Raw genomic sequence first — 20,096 nt, forward strand, 5'->3', positions numbered from 1 at the left:
ATAAAAATATAAATTATTTAAATTATTAAAAATATATTAATATTTTTAACAAAAAGAATAAAGATAGTGATAGGGGCAAGATAGAGCACATGTATCTCTATTTCTAATTATAAATATTTTTTTATCTCCATTTTCATCTCTTTTTTTGTTTTCATTAAAAATTTTCTTTTTGTTAAAGTCAAAGAGGCCTTAAATTTGAGTTGAAATTGTCATCCCTCCATCCACACCCCTGTTTTCGTGACAGTCATCATCTATGGCTATTTAATTTCCATGTTATGTATTTATGATTAGCTTGTCCCCAATTATATGAAAAGATTGTGAATTAATTTATTAGTTTGGGACTGGGACCAAGAAGCAGGTTTGATCTGTGGGCTTGTAAGCCGGCCTAGCTTAAGAGGGCAACCAGTCAACTTAAACCCAAACTGAGTTTGCCCACCCGAGGTTTAACAAAGGTCACTAATTCAGATTCAATTCAAGGATTTGTGCCACCCAGCGAAATAGACTAGCTGTTAAACACACCACATCAAAGTTAAAAACAAGCATTAAAACTATGTGTATCATCTATATATTTAATGTATATTATTATATTATTTAATAATTTTAAATTAAAAATTAAATAATATTTAATACATATAAATATGTATTTATTTATGTATTTAAAATAAATACATATAATATTATAAAAAAAATTGTCATTTTTAGTATGCATGTCTGTTGTAATAACTCAGTAATTTCCAAACCTTTCAAATTCTTTTTAATAAAGATTTGGCATGTTATAAATGATGATGGTGATAATTCCGTAAGGAGAAGTATGTAAGATGAGTAGGGTTATCAATCGGGTCTGTTGAACCAAGCCTGATTTGTTTAAGTTCAGGCTCATAAAAATTTCGGACTTGGGCTTTGGCTTTGATCTAAAATTTTTGTTTAAATTTTGTTTATTAAATTTTTTCAGACTTGTTTCAAGTCATTTCAAACATATTTTATAACTTTAAAAATATGCAAAAACATCGCTATGAATTCTTGGCATTCATAAATTCCTAAACCTCCACTCACTATAAATTATTGAGTTTATTGAGTCTCGAACTTAAACAATTTGAACTTTATAACTTTATTATTATTATTATTATTATTATTTGACCCAATTGACAATTTCAAAGATGAGTGAGAAGAAACATGTCAATTACTTTTCATTTTCTTTAAAATTAAAAAGATAAAATTTAATTAAATTTTGAAAATAAAAAAAATGTCAAACAAAAGAATAAAAACAAAACTCATTTTCCTACCGTAGTTGCTGAAAATTGCACTAATGAAAAATATATGAAGTTGTGAGTGTGAATTTGGTGTAAGGTGATTGAAAATAGTAGTGGATTGCCCGAGGCCCAATAAAGACCTAAATTTCATTGTGGGGTAGGGGTATTTATCAAGTTTTCAAACCTATTGTAGGGTGTTTTATAGATTTGTAAAGTTATAACGATAAACTCGAAATTGTTTGAAACCCTAAATATTTATATAAATAAAGCCTCAACAAAAAAATGTGAGGCCTAAATGGGCTAGCCAAAGTGTGGGCCCAAATTTTGTTATGATCACAAGTTCAAACAATTCAAATCTGATTCAATAAATTTAATTGATAGACATACCTATTCTATCGAGTATTTAAGTCAATAATTCAAGCATGTAGCAATATAATATTTAAAAAACAATCTTATAGTCTAACGAACCAATCCCTTTCCATTTCCTTGGCAGGCCATGCCAAAAGTCTAACGAACCATCCACAATTTTGTAATTATTCCTGGTTTTACTTTATTTTTTCTCTTAAAGTATTGTTTTGTCCTATACTTAACGTATTATGGATTTGTAAATTGGCGATTAGGCAAGTCCCATCAACCCAGGCGCCTTTTTTTAGCAATTTAAAACTGCCCAACTCCGGCTCTGATTCAGTTTAATCACTGTATTAAATAACTAGATAATGATTAATGAATGCAACCACAAATTTCAAACGAGTGAGAAGATGCCACGTCACTCATCATTTGTTCAGGCTAAGTGACTTATATTTGTAGAATCCACGTCACTCTAGTCAAGCAATTTTCAGCCAATGCTCCAGAGGAACTGCTTTCCCCGTACGCATCGTCTCCACATCTTTACCCTACACGTGTCATCTAATTTCACCAATCACCATCCTTTAGTATATAATTATAATAAAATTAAGATTATTTTGATAATCTTTTAATATCAAATACGAATATGATAATCAAATTATATTTTATATTGCTTATCATATCATTATTAATAATAAAAAATAATCAAAAGTTGTTATTATTTATTAATAAAATAAATTATTAAAATAATATTTTCCCATTTTTATTAAACGCTCATAAGAGTTGATAAAATTAGGCCCTTGCCTGGTCCAATAAAGATTTGATATTATTATTAAATTATTAAATATTAATTTTATAATTATTAAACAGGATGAATACAAATTATAATTGAAAAAAAGTGTTACTTTGTTTTATTAAAGACCAAAGAAACTTTTTGTCTTTTAATTGACTTCATAAACATACGCTAATAAATATTAAATTTATTTAATTATTTTTTATAACATAGTCCATTTTTTCCATTTTTATTCGTGATTCTGCCTTCATGCAAATTTCATTATTAATATTTTAAGGGAAGCTGTTATTTACAATATTTTTAATAAAATAAAAATTAAAGTTTATTTATTTATTTATTTATATTTCATGCAAAGATTCAATATTAAATTTAAATGCATAATATTTGCCTTATCACGCAACTATCATGACTCGTAAGCTGCCATTATTATTATTATTATAGCAAAATATTTATTGAAATTTCCTTTTTTGATTGTTGAGGTTTGATTAATATGCCTAAACAAAGTTGTATACGAAACGTTTAGTTAAAATGGAAAATAAAATTGGTTAAGTGGGATTTTTCAACATTTAAATTTGGAATACCTAATTTTGACTTTTACATATAATTAATTATATATATATATATATATATATATATATATATATATATATATATATACATATATCATTAAAACTCTTTCTTCCAAGAAAAACCCTAACCTTTCTCTTTCCATCCCTTTACTTTCCCAAGACAAAATTTATTGTTCAACTTTGGTACCAAGTTGTGCAAAAGTAAAGAACAACTTTAAATAGACAAAGAAGAAACCACAACAACATAAAGTTGATGATATAAACTAACCCAACTTTTCCCACAATGGTATTATTCAAAGCTTTTGATATATGAATAGATATTTTCAAGATCGTTAGTAATTATATTTTTATTAAACAATTGAGTTGTGTTATAATAGTTAAAATGAAAAATAAGTTTCTTATACAAGACCAAGTAAAAATTAAAACTCTTAAGAAAATAAAGACTTTTTACTTCTTCTTCTTCTTCTGTAGAGAGAAGAAATTACAAATGCAACAAAAAAATTGCAAAGTTTGCTTATATTGCTCGCCTGTTGTGACTTTGTTGCTTTCTTTCTCTTTTCTCTTGCTACATGAAACAGAAAAATAATGAAAGTGAAATTCTGATCAAAGTGAAAAAAAAATGGTTGATTTTTTCACAAGTAGACAAAAATACCTTTGTAAAACTAAGGTTTGACTTTATATGATATTAAGATGGGTAGAAAAGTGTACTTTTCAAACTTCACAGGTGGGAAATGGCGCTTGTCCAATAAAGTTATGGCTAAAACGTGCAGCAAAATCAAACTAATTGAACTGCCCCATTTAATGACACCTGTAACTACTTTAAATAAATAAATAAATAAATAAAATCAGGATAATTCAGAAACTAATCACATGCCAGGAGAATGGATCGTTAATTTCTGAACACTTAACCGACGTCGTACCGGTCCAGAGCAAAAATTTAGGTGAATATGAGGGGTATTTTGGTAACATCGCGGATATATAAATGAAACGCTGGGCCACTGCCATTTGTAGGTATTGTGAAAGGAAGGGCCAGCGGAGCAGAGGAATTTCCGTTATCCACATTGTCGATATCTCTCTTGGAAATTCAATTCAGAGAAAAACCCAGTTTCAATCAAGAATTTATTTCCAGTATCGAATCGTTAGGGTTTTTTTTTTTTTTTGAATCCTAATTCATTATCAATCGACTGTTGTTGCTAGAAAAAATGGTTTCTGATTCAATCACCAACGCTTCGATTACATCTACCCCCAACTCCAAGGATTTCGGCAAGAAAAAGAGGGTAATTAGTTCATATTTTCCTTCTTTAATTTTCATATTGAAAGTTATATATTTAAAAAAAAAAATTTGATACTACTCTTTTGTGTTTTTGCTTGGGTTTCAGACCAATAGGTCTGCAAAATTGAAGCAGTGCAAGCTCGACGCTCGTCGCGAGCAATGGCTGTCGCAAGGTATGCAAAGGATTTTTTTTTTGGCTCTTGTAACGTCTTGAGTTTATAATGATTCTGAATATAATTGAAATGATTTTGTTTTGTTTTTCTTGTTAATTTTTTTAATCTCTTTGTGATGGTTTGGTATTTGTTAGGTGCGGTGAAGAGCAAGGGATGCAAGAATGGATTAGGGGATGACCGGAAAGAGAGGGACCTGTCGTTGGAGAATTCAAGGCAAAGAGACGAGGACAATAACGGCAGAAAGATCCATCACGAGAGCGATTTAGAATCCCCGTCGAACAGCCCAATTGACAGTCTCTTTAGTGGTGGGGGAATGGATTCAACTGCCAATTGCGGTGGAAGTAGTAGCGGTAGCAGCAGCGGTAGTAGTGTTTGTGGTAGCAGCACTGGTGGCTCTTGCTCCGGTAGCATAACGGAAGAGGAAGAGGAAGAGGAGGAGGAAGATGGTTGTTTGGACAATTGGGAAGCTGTAGCTGATGCTCTTGCCGCGGATGATGATAACAATAAAAATAAAGCGGAAGTGGAACATGATAACCCCTGTTACCGATCACCTTCCCAGTCTCAGTTGGACTCTCCGCATGATTTGAACAGTGAGTTAGGTTTAGATTCTCTGAATTCAATGCCTGATGGTGCCAGTGCAGTGCCAAGAGTATCTGGGAATAATATGCGGGCATGGAGACCGGATGATGCTTTTAGACCTCAGAGTCTGCCTAATTTAACAAAGCAGCGGAATTTTCCTGCTTCAGATAGGCATTTTGGTCAAGGTGGAGTTGCATGGACTTGCAACAATGTTTTAACAGTGCCTTCTTCTTGTCCTATTTGTTGTGAGGAATTGGACTTAACGGACTCAAATTTTTTGCCCTGTTTGTGTGGTTTCCGACTCTGCTTGTTTTGTCACAAGAGGATTCTTGAGGAGGATGGGCGGTGTCCCGGATGCAGGAAGCCATATAAGCATGATGAAATTGAGTCAGAGGCAAGTCTGCAAGGAGGCTGCCTTACATTTCGGTTGGCTCGTTCTTTTAGCATGGTTGCAAGGTCTTAGGAAGAGGAGTTGTCTTAGTTCCTGTTTTCTTGAATTAAGTATGTTTGGTCTATCTGTTTCATGTGTCTTTTGTGATGTTATGTTAGTCTTAGACTTACTTTATAGACATTTTAGATGTTGACATAGGGTTATTGTGTTTTTGTGCCCGGGAATTGAGCTGCTTATCTTATGAGTTTGGTTCTTATTTGTATGGTGCATGTGCTAATGTAGAGAACTTACATTGCTATTATGTGAATAGATAAGGTGGTATAGAAATTGAATACATATAAAAGTGATTATAATAATTGTTCTATGTTTTACTTAGTTTCAATGTTGTGTGGGCCTTTTTTTTATATATATATTTCTTCCTTCTTCAGAATAACTTTATCAGTTTAACTTCCATGTTGAATGTAGTCATTAGACTGTTGATAATCAGATTGGCCCCAATTAATTTTGAAATTTGTTGTCTGCACATGATTTCATAGGAGCCTTGGAGCTGACATAATTCTCACATAAAGATGTTTGTATTTCCCTTTTCCAATTATTCTAGTTTTGTTTGTATTCTTCGTTAACGTATTTCTTAGTTGTGTTTCGTTTAATGACCTTAGAATGCTTTCTAAAGGGTTATGTGAGGTGTATACAAGGAGATATTCCTTTTTTAAGACTTGGACTTCAAATTTGATTATTAGTCATAATCTCAGTTACCATCTAATCTTTGAATGTTTGGTTTATATGCATGGAGGTGTACATGCCAAGATAGTAATGCATACATGATAATTTTAGTTTCTCTCTATGGTCCTGGTCTGTGCTGTCTCATTTCCAGGTTCATATAGCTGACTTTGACTGTAGTACATTCCGAGATAGTAATGCATAGTTGATAAGTTTCTACATGTACACACCTTATATATATATATGGTAACCTCCTTATGACAAAATTTTCTATTTATTGATCATCCTTTCACATTCAAGTAATTGTTATACATAATTAATAGCAGTTATTTTCTCCAAGTGGGAAGAAAAAGAGAAGGTGATTATTTTGATTTTCATGTGAGAAGAAAATGAAGAGCAAATAAAATTTATGGGTTATTACTCTGAGATTGATGTTGAACTGTGATATAGTTTTCCTCTGCTGCTTGCTTGAACTAATATTTTCATTACATGAGTTGATCAGTGTAGCCAGGTGTCATCTTTTTCAAGCAATAGATGTAGGTGGTGAACAGATTGTATAGAAGTTTATGAAGGGTTTGTTTATCTGTAAGTACTTCCGATCTCCCCTCTCCACACATGTTTGAATTTTTGTGTTGAAACCTTAGAGCTGTAGTGTTTCTTTCTGAGTCATTTTAATCTGTGTATATCCCAGTGGATTAGCATGTGACAGTTGATAATCACATATTCATGATTATGTTTGTGGTTCTCGTTTGATTGGCTTCTTATCTTTATATGCATTTTTTGTAGCAGAATATTCTTGTTAAGGGACCCTTTGTCATATTTTGCCTGCCTTTTCTTGATATCTAGTAGCATTTGTTGTAGAGGGATGACCAATACTGGATCTTGACAATGAAGTTATATCCTAACCCAACTTGAAGCTGAAGTGCTCCTGTGTCTGGGGTAGGTATTAGCAGTTTATTTACTCATTATTTGTGGTTACTTATTATGTATTCATTTTAAGCAATGAATTTTTGCATTTTCCTAACATGATTACTTTGGTGATGGTTTGGTTCCTGGAAATCGAAGTATTGAGAAACCTTCTGGTCCCATCACTTTTAGTTGATGCAGTCTTATATGCTAAATTTTGTCCAAATGTACTTCTCATAACTTCATTCATGTTGTATATATGTTTAACTACAAACTAAACTACCTTTGCGTCTTTGAATTTATGTTTCTATAATTGTTGCAAGCATTGTTTTCATGCAGTATTTTAACATGGCTAACTCTTGAATCTGTTGCCCTACTGGTACTTAGGGTCTGTTATCGTTTAAATTGTTCGTATACCTCAATTTATATTTCTTTCAGTAGCAGTCAATCATGTGTATACTCGGGAGTTCTTACTGCTAATGGGGCATTTATTTGGATTGATTGCATGCAACAATTTCAATTAAAACTAATTTTTGGTAGGGTTTGGAGATTTCTGATGCTTTTATATGTCATCTCCTGTAACTGCTGATGGCCAGAGTTTTTGTCAGAGTCCCAGTATGTTAAATTCATTTTCATTAAGTCTTTAACTTTAGATCCCAACGTGGAGTTTGTCAAATTTTGTCATCTGAAGGATATAATTTCATATGATGGTTATTTGACATTTGTTTTCTGGGACATTTTGAAAGAATCTCAGTTGAGACGGGTTTCTCTTGATTTAAAAGAATTGGAAGCAATGCGGGAAAATAAGTTTTGCAAAGAAGTTGAAGCTCTGTTTTTGATAACCCATGAATAGCAGATACATAAAACTAGAACAAACAATTATATGCAACAATTCTTGAAAAAGATGACGATGGACAAATTTTTTTCTTACTTGTTTATGAGTCTTGAAATGCGAGAATCTGATCTAAGTTGCTCGGGGAGCATGTTCCACCATTTGATGAAAGTGGAACCGTCGAAGAACACATCAGCACCTAGCTCTTGCCGTTCAACCCACTTCTCTACCTTTTCAACAAGGCACAAAATCCTATTCATAACACCTTCAGACACTCCGGGATTGTTACTAGTTCTAATTAATATCTGCAGCTCTTCTACCTCTGCCCAGAAACAGGATTCCCAGCTGGATTCTTTTTCCATCTTTTGGGCATACTCAAGCCAATTCTGGGTGAATTTGTATCGTTTTGGTCTGCCCTTTATCATATAAGATCCCGTATCTTCATTCTTTAGGTGCCTGTAGTAGTTGGCGATATCTAGAGGTTCAACAATGCGGCGGTACCTTGTTCCAATTTCTAACCACTCCTTACGACCTTCAAACCCATCAGGAAGTTCATATCTTTTTATCATTTCCATGACTTCGTCTAGGATTCCAGCCAATTCGAGCCTCTTCACATTTGCGTCAAAATCATCATGGTCTCTTGATTTCTTGAAGGCATCATAGTAGCTCTCTTTGCGAGCCTCACACTTTGTTTTGTACCTTTCCAACATTTCTATTCCTCTTTTGATATCTGCCATTTTACGATCAATCCTTTCTTGGTTTCTCAATTTCTGCTTCTCAAACTCTTTGGCAGCGCAAAGGCACAGTCTGGCTCTCGGGCTCTGTAATTGGAAGATTCAAGATGTCAATACAAGACAAACATCGGTTTGTTTGATTCGAAAAATCTAAAAATCCCATAATTAAAATCGTCATTGACTTAAAGACTTACCAAACCGAGGATATTCAATACAATGTCGATTCTTGCACCTCCATTTGAAGACAATGGAAGCCCATCCAAAGAGTCTAAATGGATCACAAATTTCCTATCGAAGCTCTGCAATTCGTGTTGATATTTCAGGTGTTCCTCTACACTTCTTAGAGCAATCTGTGGACCTTCTTCCATGGAGAGTAATTGAGAAGAGTAGAATAACACCTGCAGAATAGCGTCAGGGTTTTTCGCTAGCACCACTTCCGTTCCATTTTGTGCATAGAAAACATAGTTTCCAAATGGCCTATACGGGCTTAGCTCAATAAATCTTGACCAAGTTTCGGATAACTTATTTGTGTTTCCCATCAGTTGACAAGCGACATGACTGGTTAGAGATGAAGCGCTCCTCATTACATGTACGAAGAGATTTGATGCTTGTGCAACTGGCTCTTGCACGGTAAGTGTGGATTTGGGATTCAGGTAATGCAGGATATCGTGTAAGTATCCCTTGATGGAAGAGAGAGGAGCGAAAAGAACTCGAGGCACAATATCGTATCTTGAAACGAAGTGGAAGAAGTACTCTGACCAATTTTCTCGCCCCAGAGCATGACTGAATACTTTATCGCCAACAAGGGGAGAGCCAAACGTTATACATAACGGTGGCATTCTTGGATCAGGTTGTATGTATGGGTGCTGAAGGTTTATTGTTGGATCAGGTTTGTATTGCTGTTGAAGGAACCATACTGTCATTAGAATGGCAATAGCTCCACCTGAGGAATGCCCTGTAAACACTATTTGCTTATTTTCTGTCACAGCTTTTCCCACCTGAAAATAATTTCAATGAAAATCTGAGGCCTTTATAAAGAAAAACCTAAATCTGAACCTGTAGAATGGATCATGGAGATTATGGATTTACCTCCTTCAGTATATGCGGCAAAATTGTTAGGAATCTATTGAGGAAAGCTTCGTTCACTGTTGCAACTTCATCAATTCCTATACTTCTGAGCGATGGAAATTGATCGCGATCGATCTTCTTTTCTCCGAATGGGTTTGTAGTGAACCAATCCTCTACCGACCAAGTTCCCGCGAAGCTAAATATCACATCGGTTTTACTTGACTTGTCTAGTAGATAAGGCTTCTCCGGCGACTTATGAGCTTTCATCGCCAATAAGCAGGCTTTATTGATGTGGTCTTGTCTCAATCCAAGCCTTGAAGCCTCCATTATTCTGAATACTTCGTGGAATTTGCAGCTTTGCTTTTGTTTGCTGCTGTCTTCTTAATCTCAGAGCTAAAATTTAAAGGAGAGGACACACGTGAAGAATGACTAAAAAGACTCTTTTATTGCTTTATCGGATGATGAACCTATGTGCATGTGATGGAGCTTTTTGGTATTAAACAATCATTGACCGACTTAAGATGCTTCCCCGCAATTTCACGCGAAGACCTTGTTTCTTTATAAGGTCAAGTCATTCCACTCACAATAGTCTTCTTATTTGTTTCTATGGATTGTGCAATTGCTAGGAAAGTGGTTTTCTAAAATCAACCGAACCGGCTTTTCAAAACGGTTTGATGGGGATCCGACGGTCTGTCAAATCATAATGATTTTAAACTAAAATCGATTATGATGAATCCTATTCGATTATGATTCAACTATCAAATTAATTGGGTCAAATCACCATTAAAGTGAAGATCTAATCGGCCCACCTGTCCCTTGATCGGATGAATGCCTAGTCCAAGTCTAGAACATCGAATGCTACACGTGAAAATGTGAAGACATATATATTTATATATATATTTTTGATATTCAGAATTTTATCCGTATGGATTAAAAGAGTAAATAAAAAATATAATAATTAATATTAAATAAGCTAAAATTTTATAAATATGATAAATATCTAAATTTATTTTTTGATTTTAAAAATTTTAATATTTTACTAATTTTGTTAATGTTACGATCATATTTTTTGTTTCAAAATGTTTGGATTTATATTTTACTTTTATACATTTTTGTTTTTTGAATGATTAAGGTGTAAATTCATAGATAGAGAGGGCAATCCGATCTAACTGGTAGTTAGATTGATTGATCAGTGGTCAGATTAATTAACTATTTAAAAATAATATTAAAATTTTTTTGTATAATTTATAATTAAATATATTATTTGATTTATTTAATATTAAAATAAATTTAGTTTGATATTGTATATATTTTTAAATATGATTTTTATATTAACTTAATTAAATCTTATTTTATATATAATTTAATCGATTTGACTAGTAGTTGAACGCATAACTGGTCAAAGCAACCGGCTCAATTTGGTTTTTAAAATTATGTTTATTATGACTTTAATTTTGGCCCATATTCTTGTTACCTTCACAGAAGTGGAGCCATACGAGGCGGATGTTTAATTTTCCTCCTCCCCCTCACACGGCTCAGGACTTGGATGGTCACTTCCTCAAACAACCAGGTAATTTTTCTCGTGCACCATATGATTGCTAGAAATCTGTTTGCTGATTAACAAGATGCTAGTTCACTGTGAAATTTATGTGGTTGATTTGGGTTCATTTGCAACATTCTCGTTAAGTGTCTTAACAGAATGGCCAAACGACTTATTCTTATCAAGTTTTGATGTGTTCTCAAAATCTTATATACGGAGTTTCAAAAATTTAAACATCCACCTATGAATTGTTAACTTTAACCAAAATTGTTGGTTATAAGGGATAAAATCATTATTTTACTATTAAACCATAAAATTATAAGAGTTTTTATTATTTTCTTTAATAGTTTAGAAAACTAACAATTCTCCTCCACCCAAAAGTTTGAAAATTTTATTTTTTCCCTAAAGTTTTTTCTTCGTTCTCCAGCAACGGGAATTCGTTGTCATAGTCGGCTAACCACCTTGGAATCTTCTTCTCCCGCTGTCGACCTTCTCACTGAAGCTTCGTCTAGTTGACGGATCAAACATCAAACGATTTTTTTAATGTTGATTTATCGGTCAAACAAGACAGTTTGTCTTTGTTCGATGAACTTGCTCCTATGGGAAGATTGATGGCAGAGAAAAAGATGTTAAGGTGATCAATCAATAGCGACAACTGATTTCCATCGTTGGAGAATGAAGAAAAAATTTTAAAGGGAAAAATAAATTTTTTAAACTTTTAAGTGAAAAAAATTGTTAGTTTTCTAAACTATAAGGGAAAAAATAATATAAACTTTTAAGTTTTAGGATTAGTAATAAAATAACGATTTTACTCTTATTTTGATTAAGATTAACCTTTTATAGACATTTTGATTAAGATTAATATTTCATAGTTAGATATTTGAGTTTTTGAAATATCGGGGTTGGGACTTTGAAGACCCATCAAAACTTGGGTGAATAAACAAGGACAAATTGAGCATGGAAAATGAATCTAGGACTGAGAATCATTATGTTTATTTCTAGGGTTTCTAATTTTAACACAGAATTAAAACAGATCTTCTTCAAAAGCTGTCATCTGATTCACTGGAAGATTTTGTCTCAGCTATATTTGACATGAATTGTGAACGGAAGTTTGGGAATGTAGCCGGAGTTCTTGCTGCTGATGAAAATGATGGTGACGTCGACGATATTGCACTCGTCACATTCTTCCTCTGTAAATTCTGAGTGATATCGGTGCAAACTCTATCAACCATGTCAAGAAAATCTTTAACTATTCCAAAAAGTTGAATGGGGTGTGCCCATTTATCTTTGGCACCTCCTGCTTGATAATATTCTGTTGTTCGCTTCACAAGCTCCATAACCCTTATCTGCTCCTCTCTAACCACCATAAGTTCCTCTTCACACTCCTCTAGAAACTCTTTCATTGCGCGTAGAAACCCACCTTTCTCACCATTGGCACAGCGTGTCACTAGCTGCCGAATTTCTGCAACATGGGATGTGAGAGAGGAGCATGTATTGATGAAAGGGTCATATTCTATTGTGGCTGCCTTCTTTACATTTGAGAACTCAATACTTAAGCTTCTTACTGCTGGCAATCCTAATTCAAGGTACACTTTGTCTTTGTCCTCTGCTGCGAAGCTATCTGTATTTAAATCACTATTTATGCTTCTTTGAGTATTACTTCTTCCAAGGCTATGGTTCCGATTTATTACACAGTGTTTACCCTCTGATCGGATCACTTGTTCCACAACAACGTGGAGTAGAGTAGTTTTCCCATCGGTGCTTTTAACATCAGAAAGCTTGCGAAGGGCAGTTAAGTTGAAACCTTGTGCATCTCCCCTGGAGGTTCCGGCATTCATCTTATTACCAGCCTTAAGAATGGCTTCCAGAAGTTTTAGGAAGAGCCCTCGGGTTCTAAGCTCCTTACATCCCAATTCAAGAGCTTGCAAGGACTCTTTTAGGTGAAGAATTTCTGAATCATAACTTGATCTGAAAAGCATTGCATTAATACGAATGAATGCCGAAGGAACAGCTTTCAAGATGTGGAAAAGGAAAGACTCCGCATCTGCAAGTTTAGTTGGGTTGCCGTTGAATTGGAGGATTTTTGCTGCTTCTTCCTGGCTTGGAGAAATTTTGGTAAGTTTTTCTAAAGTGTCACTGGTAAGTCCCTGACCCTCAAGGAGGGCCTCAGTGATTTCTTTACGGGAGATTGCTAGAGATCTTAGTACAATGGCTGTATTCTGGGACTTGCGGGGATCAAGGATAAAAATTTGGGGAGGGGTTGCAGGGCTTGAACCGATGGACATATTTGTGCTTCCAGGGGTTCTGCGATTGGCGGTGGTGTATCCAAATAGATTTTCAATCATTTCATCATCAAATCTGTGCACCATGCAGATGAATCAGCAATAAGAAATATAGCAGTGCATCAGGAATCCAAATTAAGTTATAAATGTGTTTTAGGCAAAATTACCTGAGAGATCCATCCTTGATCTCATTCCAGACCATTGAATGATCAACATTTGTTAAGACCTTGTCCCAGTGCAATGGTTTCAGCTTCTTCTGGCCAACAACAGTCCTTTTTGAGTTCTCCGCTGCAGCAGCTCCTTCCTTACTCTTATCTGCATTCCGTCTAGGTACAGGTGGAGGTTTCAATGATGAAATCGAAGTAAGTCCCTTGGGTGTTGGAAGTGACGCAGGATTTCTTTTTACTGGTATTGGTGGTGGTGGCGGCACTGGTGGACAAGCAAGCAGAGGGGGAGCAGGGGGAGGAGGGGGAGGGGGAGGGGGAGGAGGAGGAGGAGGAGGAGGAGGAGGAGGAGGAGGTGGCGGCGGTGTTGCTGAAACTTTTCCAGTTGTAGTGGCTGGAGGAGGAGACAAATCAGATGGCTCATGGAGTAATACTTCCCTTGGTTTTGGTTTTCTCACTACGTCCACTCTCTTTTCTTCGTCATCTTCTACTTCATAACTAGGATTGAACACAATCTTTGGTAAAGTAGCTTTAAGTTGCCCATCTTCTAGTCTCTTCACATACAGGACATCTTGTCCATTTTCATCAACAATCAAACCTTTTACTTTTCCTTTAAACTTCTTGAAGTCTTCATAAGTGAGTGTCGCTTCCTCTCGACGAAAGCTTGAGATGGTTTTAGTTTTCTTGAGATGTTTAGCAATTCGATGGAAGAATAAGAACGCCACTCCAGCAAGAAGTAGAGTAATTGCAGCAGTGGCAGCAATTGTCTTGACACTGCTTTGATCTGATGATGGCATTGCTGGAATTTGTTCAGCAGGAAAGATCACTGTTTGAAGCTATGTTATTTGACTCAATAGAGATTTTGACCTAACAGGAGTATCAACTATCAGCTTTCTGCGAGGAATCTTACAGGGATGAAGAAAGGAGAACAGGAAATAAGAAGCACAACAAAAGGAGCAGCAGTGTAAGGACATGGTGGACCATTTTCTCAAAGAGAAGTAGTTTGCAGAAACTGCAGAGAGAAGTGACAGAAAAGTTCGTTGTTTTAATGCTTTTTGATTTTAGACAATGAGAATAAATTTTCCTGTCATGCACATTGGTGTGGTTTGCTGACAGTTTCAATGCAGGTAGTTGTTTCTGGCTGGATTCGCTTAACTCTTGCCGGGCAAAGTCTTAACAAAAGGGGCAATAATATTCTCAGATTTTGATTACTATATTAAAGTTGCAGGCAGAACAGAAGGGTCTTCAAGTGAGTCAGCTAATTTAGATGTTAGAATAAATGCATAATTAAGATTTGATACAATAACAGTTCTGGCCGGCCTTGCAACTTAAATGTAATCGACAACAAAATAAATATTATTTTATCTCTTGGAATATCCTTTGTTGCATTGTTAATAATGTTGACAAAGGTGTCCAGTGTGCCATGAGTTACAAATGTAATGAAGACAAACTTTGAAGACCAAACCAGAATGTGTTGCAACCTGCCATTGGGCATTGCAGTACTGTGAAAATATTCAACTGATCCACTTTTCTTTCTTTTCTGAAGTCAGATAAGGCAACAAGCCATGCTGCTACTACTCTCAAATCAACACGAGCTCAGGGAAGATTGAATGGGCTATACATCAAGTTGAGAGTAAGTTTATAAGAAAAGCCTGACATGCCATCCATTACATGATTTACTTATTTCAAATTACTAGCATTAAAAGCTTTGCACCACCCCAGTTATGGGCGTGGTGGAGGGCATATACACCAAATCCTTTGGTGCTCCTGGTGTGGCTCTAAGGAATTCAATAGAATTGAAGAGTGGCTCTGTCTATTGTTGATAAGCTTGAATATGAACCAAATCGAGCCTGAACATGGGCTATCTCAAATTTTGTTCAAATAAATATTAGGATAGTTCAAGTTTAATTTAAAGTTATTGAATTGTATTAAAAAAAAACTCAAGTTTAGCTCGGTGAAAAAGTTCAAAGTTTGGTTTGTATTTGTTGATTTGGCTAGAATTTTAGCACTTAAAATGACGGTGTTAGATCAACCAATTATACTTTTCGATATTAAGGTGGCTCAATATGACTCAAATTGAATTTGAACCAAGCAATGTCAGTTCGGCTCAATTCAATATTTGGTTTAATTTGAACAAAATTTGAGTTAAAACTTTAGTTTAATAACTTGACTCAAATTCTCTTTCTATAAGCAAATTTCATTCAAAATTTTGTGTGAACTAGACCCGTGTTATTTCTTGAGAGCAGTTTCCAAAATGTGTTACTTCTCAATTCAAGGTTTCAAATAGTGTAGTCCAATAGAATAGTTATAGCATCAGCCATATTTAAATATGATAATACAAAGGTACTTGATTTGTTGTACTAGGTGGGAAAAGTTGAAGAACTTAAAAAAGAATAATATTATGTTAATGAGGGATGGGAGTCCATCACGAATAGATTGTGATACATTGATTAAAGTGTTGAACCAAGTGAGTTTCAGGAGTTGGAAGCTCAGCCGGACTAAGCGGTGATGAGGGAGAAGATGGTGAAGTTGCTGGTGAGGATGAGGATGATGGTGAAAGCTGATCATCATCATCCCTTAATTTGCTTCCTCTTCTCATGTATTGTCTTACCTTTCATTCCCCTTCAATTATGAACAAAATATGTAAGATTTTTCTTCTAAACATTAAAACATTTTGCCTTCAAAACATTAAGATTCAGATCCTTCTTGATTATAAATTAGACAGTAGCTCCAACTTCCAACTAACACTTAAACACCATGTGCAGGCTTTATAATAAGTTTCTTATAATAACCCACAAAGCAGAACTCAATGATGCACAATTATCTGTGGCATCGCTATTATTATGTCCCTAGTGAGGTAATAAATGGCGTTCACCTGATCGTTTGAGAAGTCGGTTTGCAGACGACTGTACATGAACCCAGCCCCAGAAACATCAAGGCCTTAAGCATAACCACGTCCATAACATTAACATCGGCCCATATCCGTCAATCTAAAACGACATCGCTGCATTGAGCAAAATCGATCTCCATTTTGTGAGAAATGACCCAAGTTTGAGCAGTAGCAGGAAAAAATGGAGGAAGAAAAAGCGGCAGCTTACTACGACGAGTTGACTCGGAAAGGGCAGGGAGCCGCTCGATTTAAGCAAGGTCTTGGTTTCTCCTCTTCTTCCCCTACCCAAAATGACGACGTTTTCACTAAACAAACCCCCTCTTCTTCTTCATCATTTCTTAGCAACTTCGTAAAAGCTTCGAGTCCAACCACAACCTCCAATCTCGAGAAACAAGCTCAACTCCAGTCCATCCAAAACAAGCTCAAGAAGAAACCCGATGAGGGAAAACAGACCCAATCTAGGGACAGCAGAGACCCAGAGAGGGATCGTAGGGACAGAGACAGAAAGAGAGATCATAGAGATAGAGACAGGGAGAGAGATTCTAGAGACAGAGATAGGGATTATACAGACAGAGACAAAGATAGAGATAGAGATTATAGAGGCAGAGACAGAGATAGAGATAGGGATTATAGAGATAGAAACAGAGAGAAAGAGAGGGAGAGGGATTATAGAGACAAAGATAGAGACCGAGACAGAGAGAGGGATTACAGAGATAGAGGCAGAGACAGAAACGAGGACAGAGAGAAGAGGAAGAGAAGGAGTGTGTCGCCGCGAGATAGGAGAAGGGAAGAGAGGAATGATAAAGTTGATTATTCGAGGTTAATTGAAGGCTATGACAAGATGGTATGTGCGTCCTTGTCAATTCAATTTTGTCCATGCATGGGTTTTTTTTGTTTAATCTTTGTTAGATATTGCACTGAGTTTGAGCATTGGCTAGTTTGTTATTAGAAATTGCTGTTAAACGAGGTGAACTTTTACTTTGAATTATAATTTATCGTGTAATACTATTGTTACTTGTTAGAATTAAAGTTCTTATAGTTCATGGTGAAAGCATGGAAGAAAGGAACTTGGAAACATGACTGTTTTTTCTTGGGATGTTTTTTAGAGTTGTAGCGTATAAACAGATTCAACATTGAATTAACACCATTTTGTAAAACCTTGAATTTAATGGAGATTCAGAGTTGTTGTAGTCATAAAATTGCTTGGTAGCAATGAGTTCAAGATTTTTATCTTCAGCTCTGCATGTCTTAATGTGAGCATTCCATAGTCGGGCAGTTGAATAGAAAAACTAATGTGCTTCAATAAAGATGATGGGTGTCATGCACTTTTTAACTCATGAGAAGACAGATATGGAGATGAAAATAGTCCAGGCTTGGCCATATATTCAATGTTCCTTCCTTCATGCTTGATGTCATTTTAATTGATGAGGAGCATGCTTGTTCTGTTTAGCACTGAGATGGCATTGTCGCGCATAACTTTTGTTCAACATATGCACAACTATGGAAAATTATTAGATCAAGGCACTAAAGTTTAAAATATGCCCTTTTCCCTTTTATGAAGTCCAGATTTGTATATCTAAGGTTTAGTTCAGTTGTACAACTCATGGTTCTTTAGAATATAGAACTGTAATAACTGCGAACTTGACTTCAATGCATTATGTTTAGTCATCTTGTACTGGACTAGGTAGTGAGAGCAATCTTTCTTTTGTGAACAGATACCGGCTGAAAGAGTTAAAGCAAAGATGAAACTTCAGCTTGCTGAAACTGGTAAGTTACCATATGCTTGTTGGCAGTTTATGTTCATCTTATTTGTCAGATAATTTCTGGCACAGAAGTTTAAGAGTTTTGAAACTTACTTTTTCAGTTCATATTACTGAAAGGCTGACTTTTAAAGCACAGACCCCTTTTGTGTCTTAACTCTTCTATAAATTTTTATATTATTCATCTCACACCACAATTCCCCTTTGGTAAATTTTTTCTTAATTGAATTTCTGTGCTCATTGTAAAAAACTGTGATTTTAATACAGCTGAAAAGGATGAAACTAAGGGAATGGGCACCGGATGGGAGCGGTTTGAGTTCAATAAGGATGCCCCTCTTGATGATGAGGAAGTTGAAGGTTGGATATGTTTTCCCTGCTTATATTCTGACGTGGATGAATAGCAACTTAGAACTGATAGTATATATTCATCCTATTAACAGCTGCAGATGATGATGCTGCCCTGGTCAAGCACATAGGGCAGACTTTCCGGTTTTCTGCTATTGAGGTATTGCATACCACATCTTCTGCCATTGATCACTTATTCCAGATTCCAGTTTTCATTCGGTGCTTCTTGCTATTGCTATTTGGTTATTATGTTTAACTTTTGAGAAATTAAGCAAGAAATCAGTTTTTTAAAGAAGAAATTTATATTGTGTGATTCTGAAGGCTAGAAGAGAGGAACAAATAAAAGCTGCTCATGATGAAGCCATGTTTGGAGCATCAGCAGTTCCACCTTGCATTACCTCAGAGAGTGAGCCAGAGGTAGATGACAGTGAAAAGAAGAACAATGAAAGTGGCAATGCTACAAGCCTCTTTAGTGAGAAGGTCAGTTGATTTGATTTTCTTTAGAAAACTCTTTCTTTCTGCAACATGGGACCATCAAATTTCAAACAACTGTTACTGTGGTTTATGGTAATAGGTTCTTTCAAAGCAACAAGGTTCTTGGCGTGATCGGGCTCGGAAACTTTAGAGATGGATCTATAAGATGATATCCAGTGTCAGAAATTGACCTAAGGATTAGTCAAATAGTTGTAAATAGCATTTGATATTATTGAATTTTAACAGCTCTTATGTTGGATTTATCTTGTACGAAAGAGCTTCTCTTTCAATTTCATGGTGGAAAAGCCTGTTTTATCACAAATCTACAGATGACAAATATTTTGCTCAATGTTTCCTTGTTAATACCCGACGTTGTTTCATTATGAATATGTGTTGCTTTAGTTTGGGGTGTTAAATATATACGAGCAGTATTCAGTATTTAGATAATGTTTGATTATGTGATTGGATAGTAATATTTACTCATACGATGATATATGCATCATCCGGATGTAAATAATATGCACCAAATTAGGTGGTAAAGAAGTGATATTAGATTAAATATGATATACATTACTAGAGATATGAGAAACTGGGAGGTGTGAGCTTGTGAGAGCCCCCGGTAACGATAGCCGATAAAGTAATATCCACGTGTTGAAACATTATGGCATGTGATCTATCAATGACGAGTCGTCTTATATTAATTTACCTATATGACATGTCGGCCGTATTTCCAAGACATCAAAACTTATCAAGTTGACGTTGACGCATGCTGTTATTACTTTATGGGAAATCAACGTGTCACTATTCCATTCGTCAACTAGTAAAGCAGAAAGATTAGGTAAAGACGTTTCTTCCCCCGAACCAACCAATCAAGTTGCACAATTTCCAGCTAAAAAACTGATAAATAATTATTAAAATATTAAGAAAAGGGAATCACATTTTCGCACCCAAAGTTTGGCTCAAAAACAGCTCTCCACCCTTGATGGCACAAATTATACGTTGATCCTC

General features: G+C 35.2%; 4 protein-coding genes and 1 long non-coding RNA gene across 8 annotated transcripts; 2 read left to right on the plus strand and 3 right to left on the minus strand.

Annotated features, from left to right (window-relative positions):
• Positions 1-3,216: 3,216 nt before the first annotated feature.
• On the minus strand, positions 3,217-3,956 carry LOC123210396. The gene is made up of 2 exons (XR_006501258.1): positions 3,610-3,956; positions 3,217-3,522 (listed from the first exon to the last, which is right to left on the minus strand). It is a non-coding gene; the product is annotated as an uncharacterized LOC123210396 (long non-coding RNA).
• A 25-nt stretch (positions 3,957-3,981) lies between these two features.
• Positions 3,982-5,748, plus strand: LOC123210394. The gene is made up of 3 exons (XM_044628725.1): positions 3,982-4,234; positions 4,337-4,403; positions 4,538-5,748. Exons 1-3 carry the CDS (start codon positions 4,160-4,162, stop codon positions 5,443-5,445), a joined length of 1,050 nt encoding a protein of 349 aa, XP_044484660.1. The 5' UTR covers positions 3,982-4,159; the 3' UTR covers positions 5,446-5,748.
• A 151-nt stretch (positions 5,749-5,899) lies between these two features.
• Positions 5,900-19,489, plus strand: LOC123210392 (TRAF3-interacting protein 1-like). Of its 4 annotated transcripts, none has more exons than XM_044628721.1 (13): positions 5,900-6,678; positions 6,883-7,032; positions 11,116-11,203; positions 14,494-14,654; positions 14,747-14,868; positions 15,166-15,252; positions 16,098-16,262; positions 16,385-17,353; positions 18,225-18,276; positions 18,537-18,626; positions 18,710-18,774; positions 18,936-19,094; positions 19,189-19,489. In XM_044628721.1, exons 8-13 carry the CDS (start codon positions 16,691-16,693, stop codon positions 19,237-19,239), a joined length of 1,080 nt encoding a protein of 359 aa, XP_044484656.1. In that variant the 5' UTR covers positions 5,900-6,678; positions 6,883-7,032; positions 11,116-11,203; positions 14,494-14,654; positions 14,747-14,868; positions 15,166-15,252; positions 16,098-16,262; positions 16,385-16,690; the 3' UTR covers positions 19,240-19,489. The 4 variants fall into 4 exon arrangements, with proteins under 4 accessions (XP_044484656.1, XP_044484658.1, XP_044484657.1 ...); XM_044628723.1 differs by having other exon boundaries at positions 6,955-7,032; XM_044628722.1 differs by lacking the exon at positions 11,116-11,203 and having other exon boundaries at positions 5,900-7,032.
• On the minus strand, positions 7,808-10,071 carry LOC123210389 (protein EDS1-like). The gene is made up of 3 exons (XM_044628717.1): positions 9,655-10,071; positions 8,760-9,563; positions 7,808-8,652 (listed from the first exon to the last, which is right to left on the minus strand). Exons 1-3 carry the CDS (start codon positions 9,958-9,960, stop codon positions 7,927-7,929), a joined length of 1,836 nt encoding a protein of 611 aa, XP_044484652.1. The 5' UTR covers positions 9,961-10,071; the 3' UTR covers positions 7,808-7,926.
• On the minus strand, positions 12,148-16,218 carry LOC123210747 (formin-like protein 4). The gene is made up of 3 exons (XM_044629219.1): positions 16,084-16,218; positions 13,623-14,455; positions 12,148-13,531 (listed from the first exon to the last, which is right to left on the minus strand). The coding sequence occupies exons 1-3, from the start codon at positions 16,216-16,218 to the stop codon at positions 12,214-12,216; spliced, it is 2,286 nt and encodes a 761-aa protein (XP_044485154.1). The 3' UTR covers positions 12,148-12,213.
• Positions 19,490-20,096: the final 607 nt, after the last annotated feature.

Source organism: Mangifera indica, chromosome 3 (assembly GCF_011075055.1).
Source record: "Mangifera indica cultivar Alphonso chromosome 3, CATAS_Mindica_2.1, whole genome shotgun sequence".
Classification (NCBI taxonomy): Eukaryota; Viridiplantae; Streptophyta; class Magnoliopsida; order Sapindales; family Anacardiaceae; genus Mangifera; species Mangifera indica.

What these genes read in the sequence shown, in the direction of transcription:
- LOC123210392 (XM_044628722.1), top strand. Translation starts at nt 16,691, where the DNA reads ATGGAGGAAGAAAAAGCGGCAGCTTACTACGACGAGTTGACTCGGAAA. An exon ending in TGATGATGAGGAAGTTGAAG is followed by an intron (nt 18,627 to 18,709) that starts GTTGGATATGTT and finishes TCCTATTAACAG; the next exon opens with CTGCAGATGATGATGCTGCC. An exon ending in TCCGGTTTTCTGCTATTGAG is followed by an intron (nt 18,775 to 18,935) that starts GTATTGCATACC and finishes GTGATTCTGAAG; the next exon opens with GCTAGAAGAGAGGAACAAAT.
- LOC123210389 (XM_044628717.1), bottom strand. Translation starts at nt 9,960, where the DNA reads ATGGAGGCTTCAAGGCTTGGATTGAGACAAGACCACATCAATAAAGCC. An exon ending in TGCCGCATATACTGAAGGAG is followed by an intron (nt 9,564 to 9,654) that starts GTAAATCCATAA and finishes AATTATTTTCAG; the next exon opens with GTGGGAAAAGCTGTGACAGA. An exon ending in TATTGAATATCCTCGGTTTG is followed by an intron (nt 8,653 to 8,759) that starts GTAAGTCTTTAA and finishes TTCCAATTACAG; the next exon opens with AGCCCGAGAGCCAGACTGTG.
- LOC123210394 (XM_044628725.1), top strand. Translation starts at nt 4,160, where the DNA reads ATGGTTTCTGATTCAATCACCAACGCTTCGATTACATCTACCCCCAAC. An exon ending in ATTTCGGCAAGAAAAAGAGG is followed by an intron (nt 4,235 to 4,336) that starts GTAATTAGTTCA and finishes CTTGGGTTTCAG; the next exon opens with ACCAATAGGTCTGCAAAATT. An exon ending in CGAGCAATGGCTGTCGCAAG is followed by an intron (nt 4,404 to 4,537) that starts GTATGCAAAGGA and finishes GGTATTTGTTAG; the next exon opens with GTGCGGTGAAGAGCAAGGGA.
- LOC123210747 (XM_044629219.1), bottom strand. Translation starts at nt 16,218, where the DNA reads ATGAGAAGAGGAAGCAAATTAAGGGATGATGATGATCAGCTTTCACCA. An exon ending in CAACTCCTGAAACTCACTTG is followed by an intron (nt 14,456 to 16,083) that starts GTTCAACACTTT and finishes CAAATAACATAG; the next exon opens with CTTCAAACAGTGATCTTTCC. An exon ending in ATCAAGGATGGATCTCTCAG is followed by an intron (nt 13,532 to 13,622) that starts GTAATTTTGCCT and finishes CATGGTGCACAG; the next exon opens with ATTTGATGATGAAATGATTG.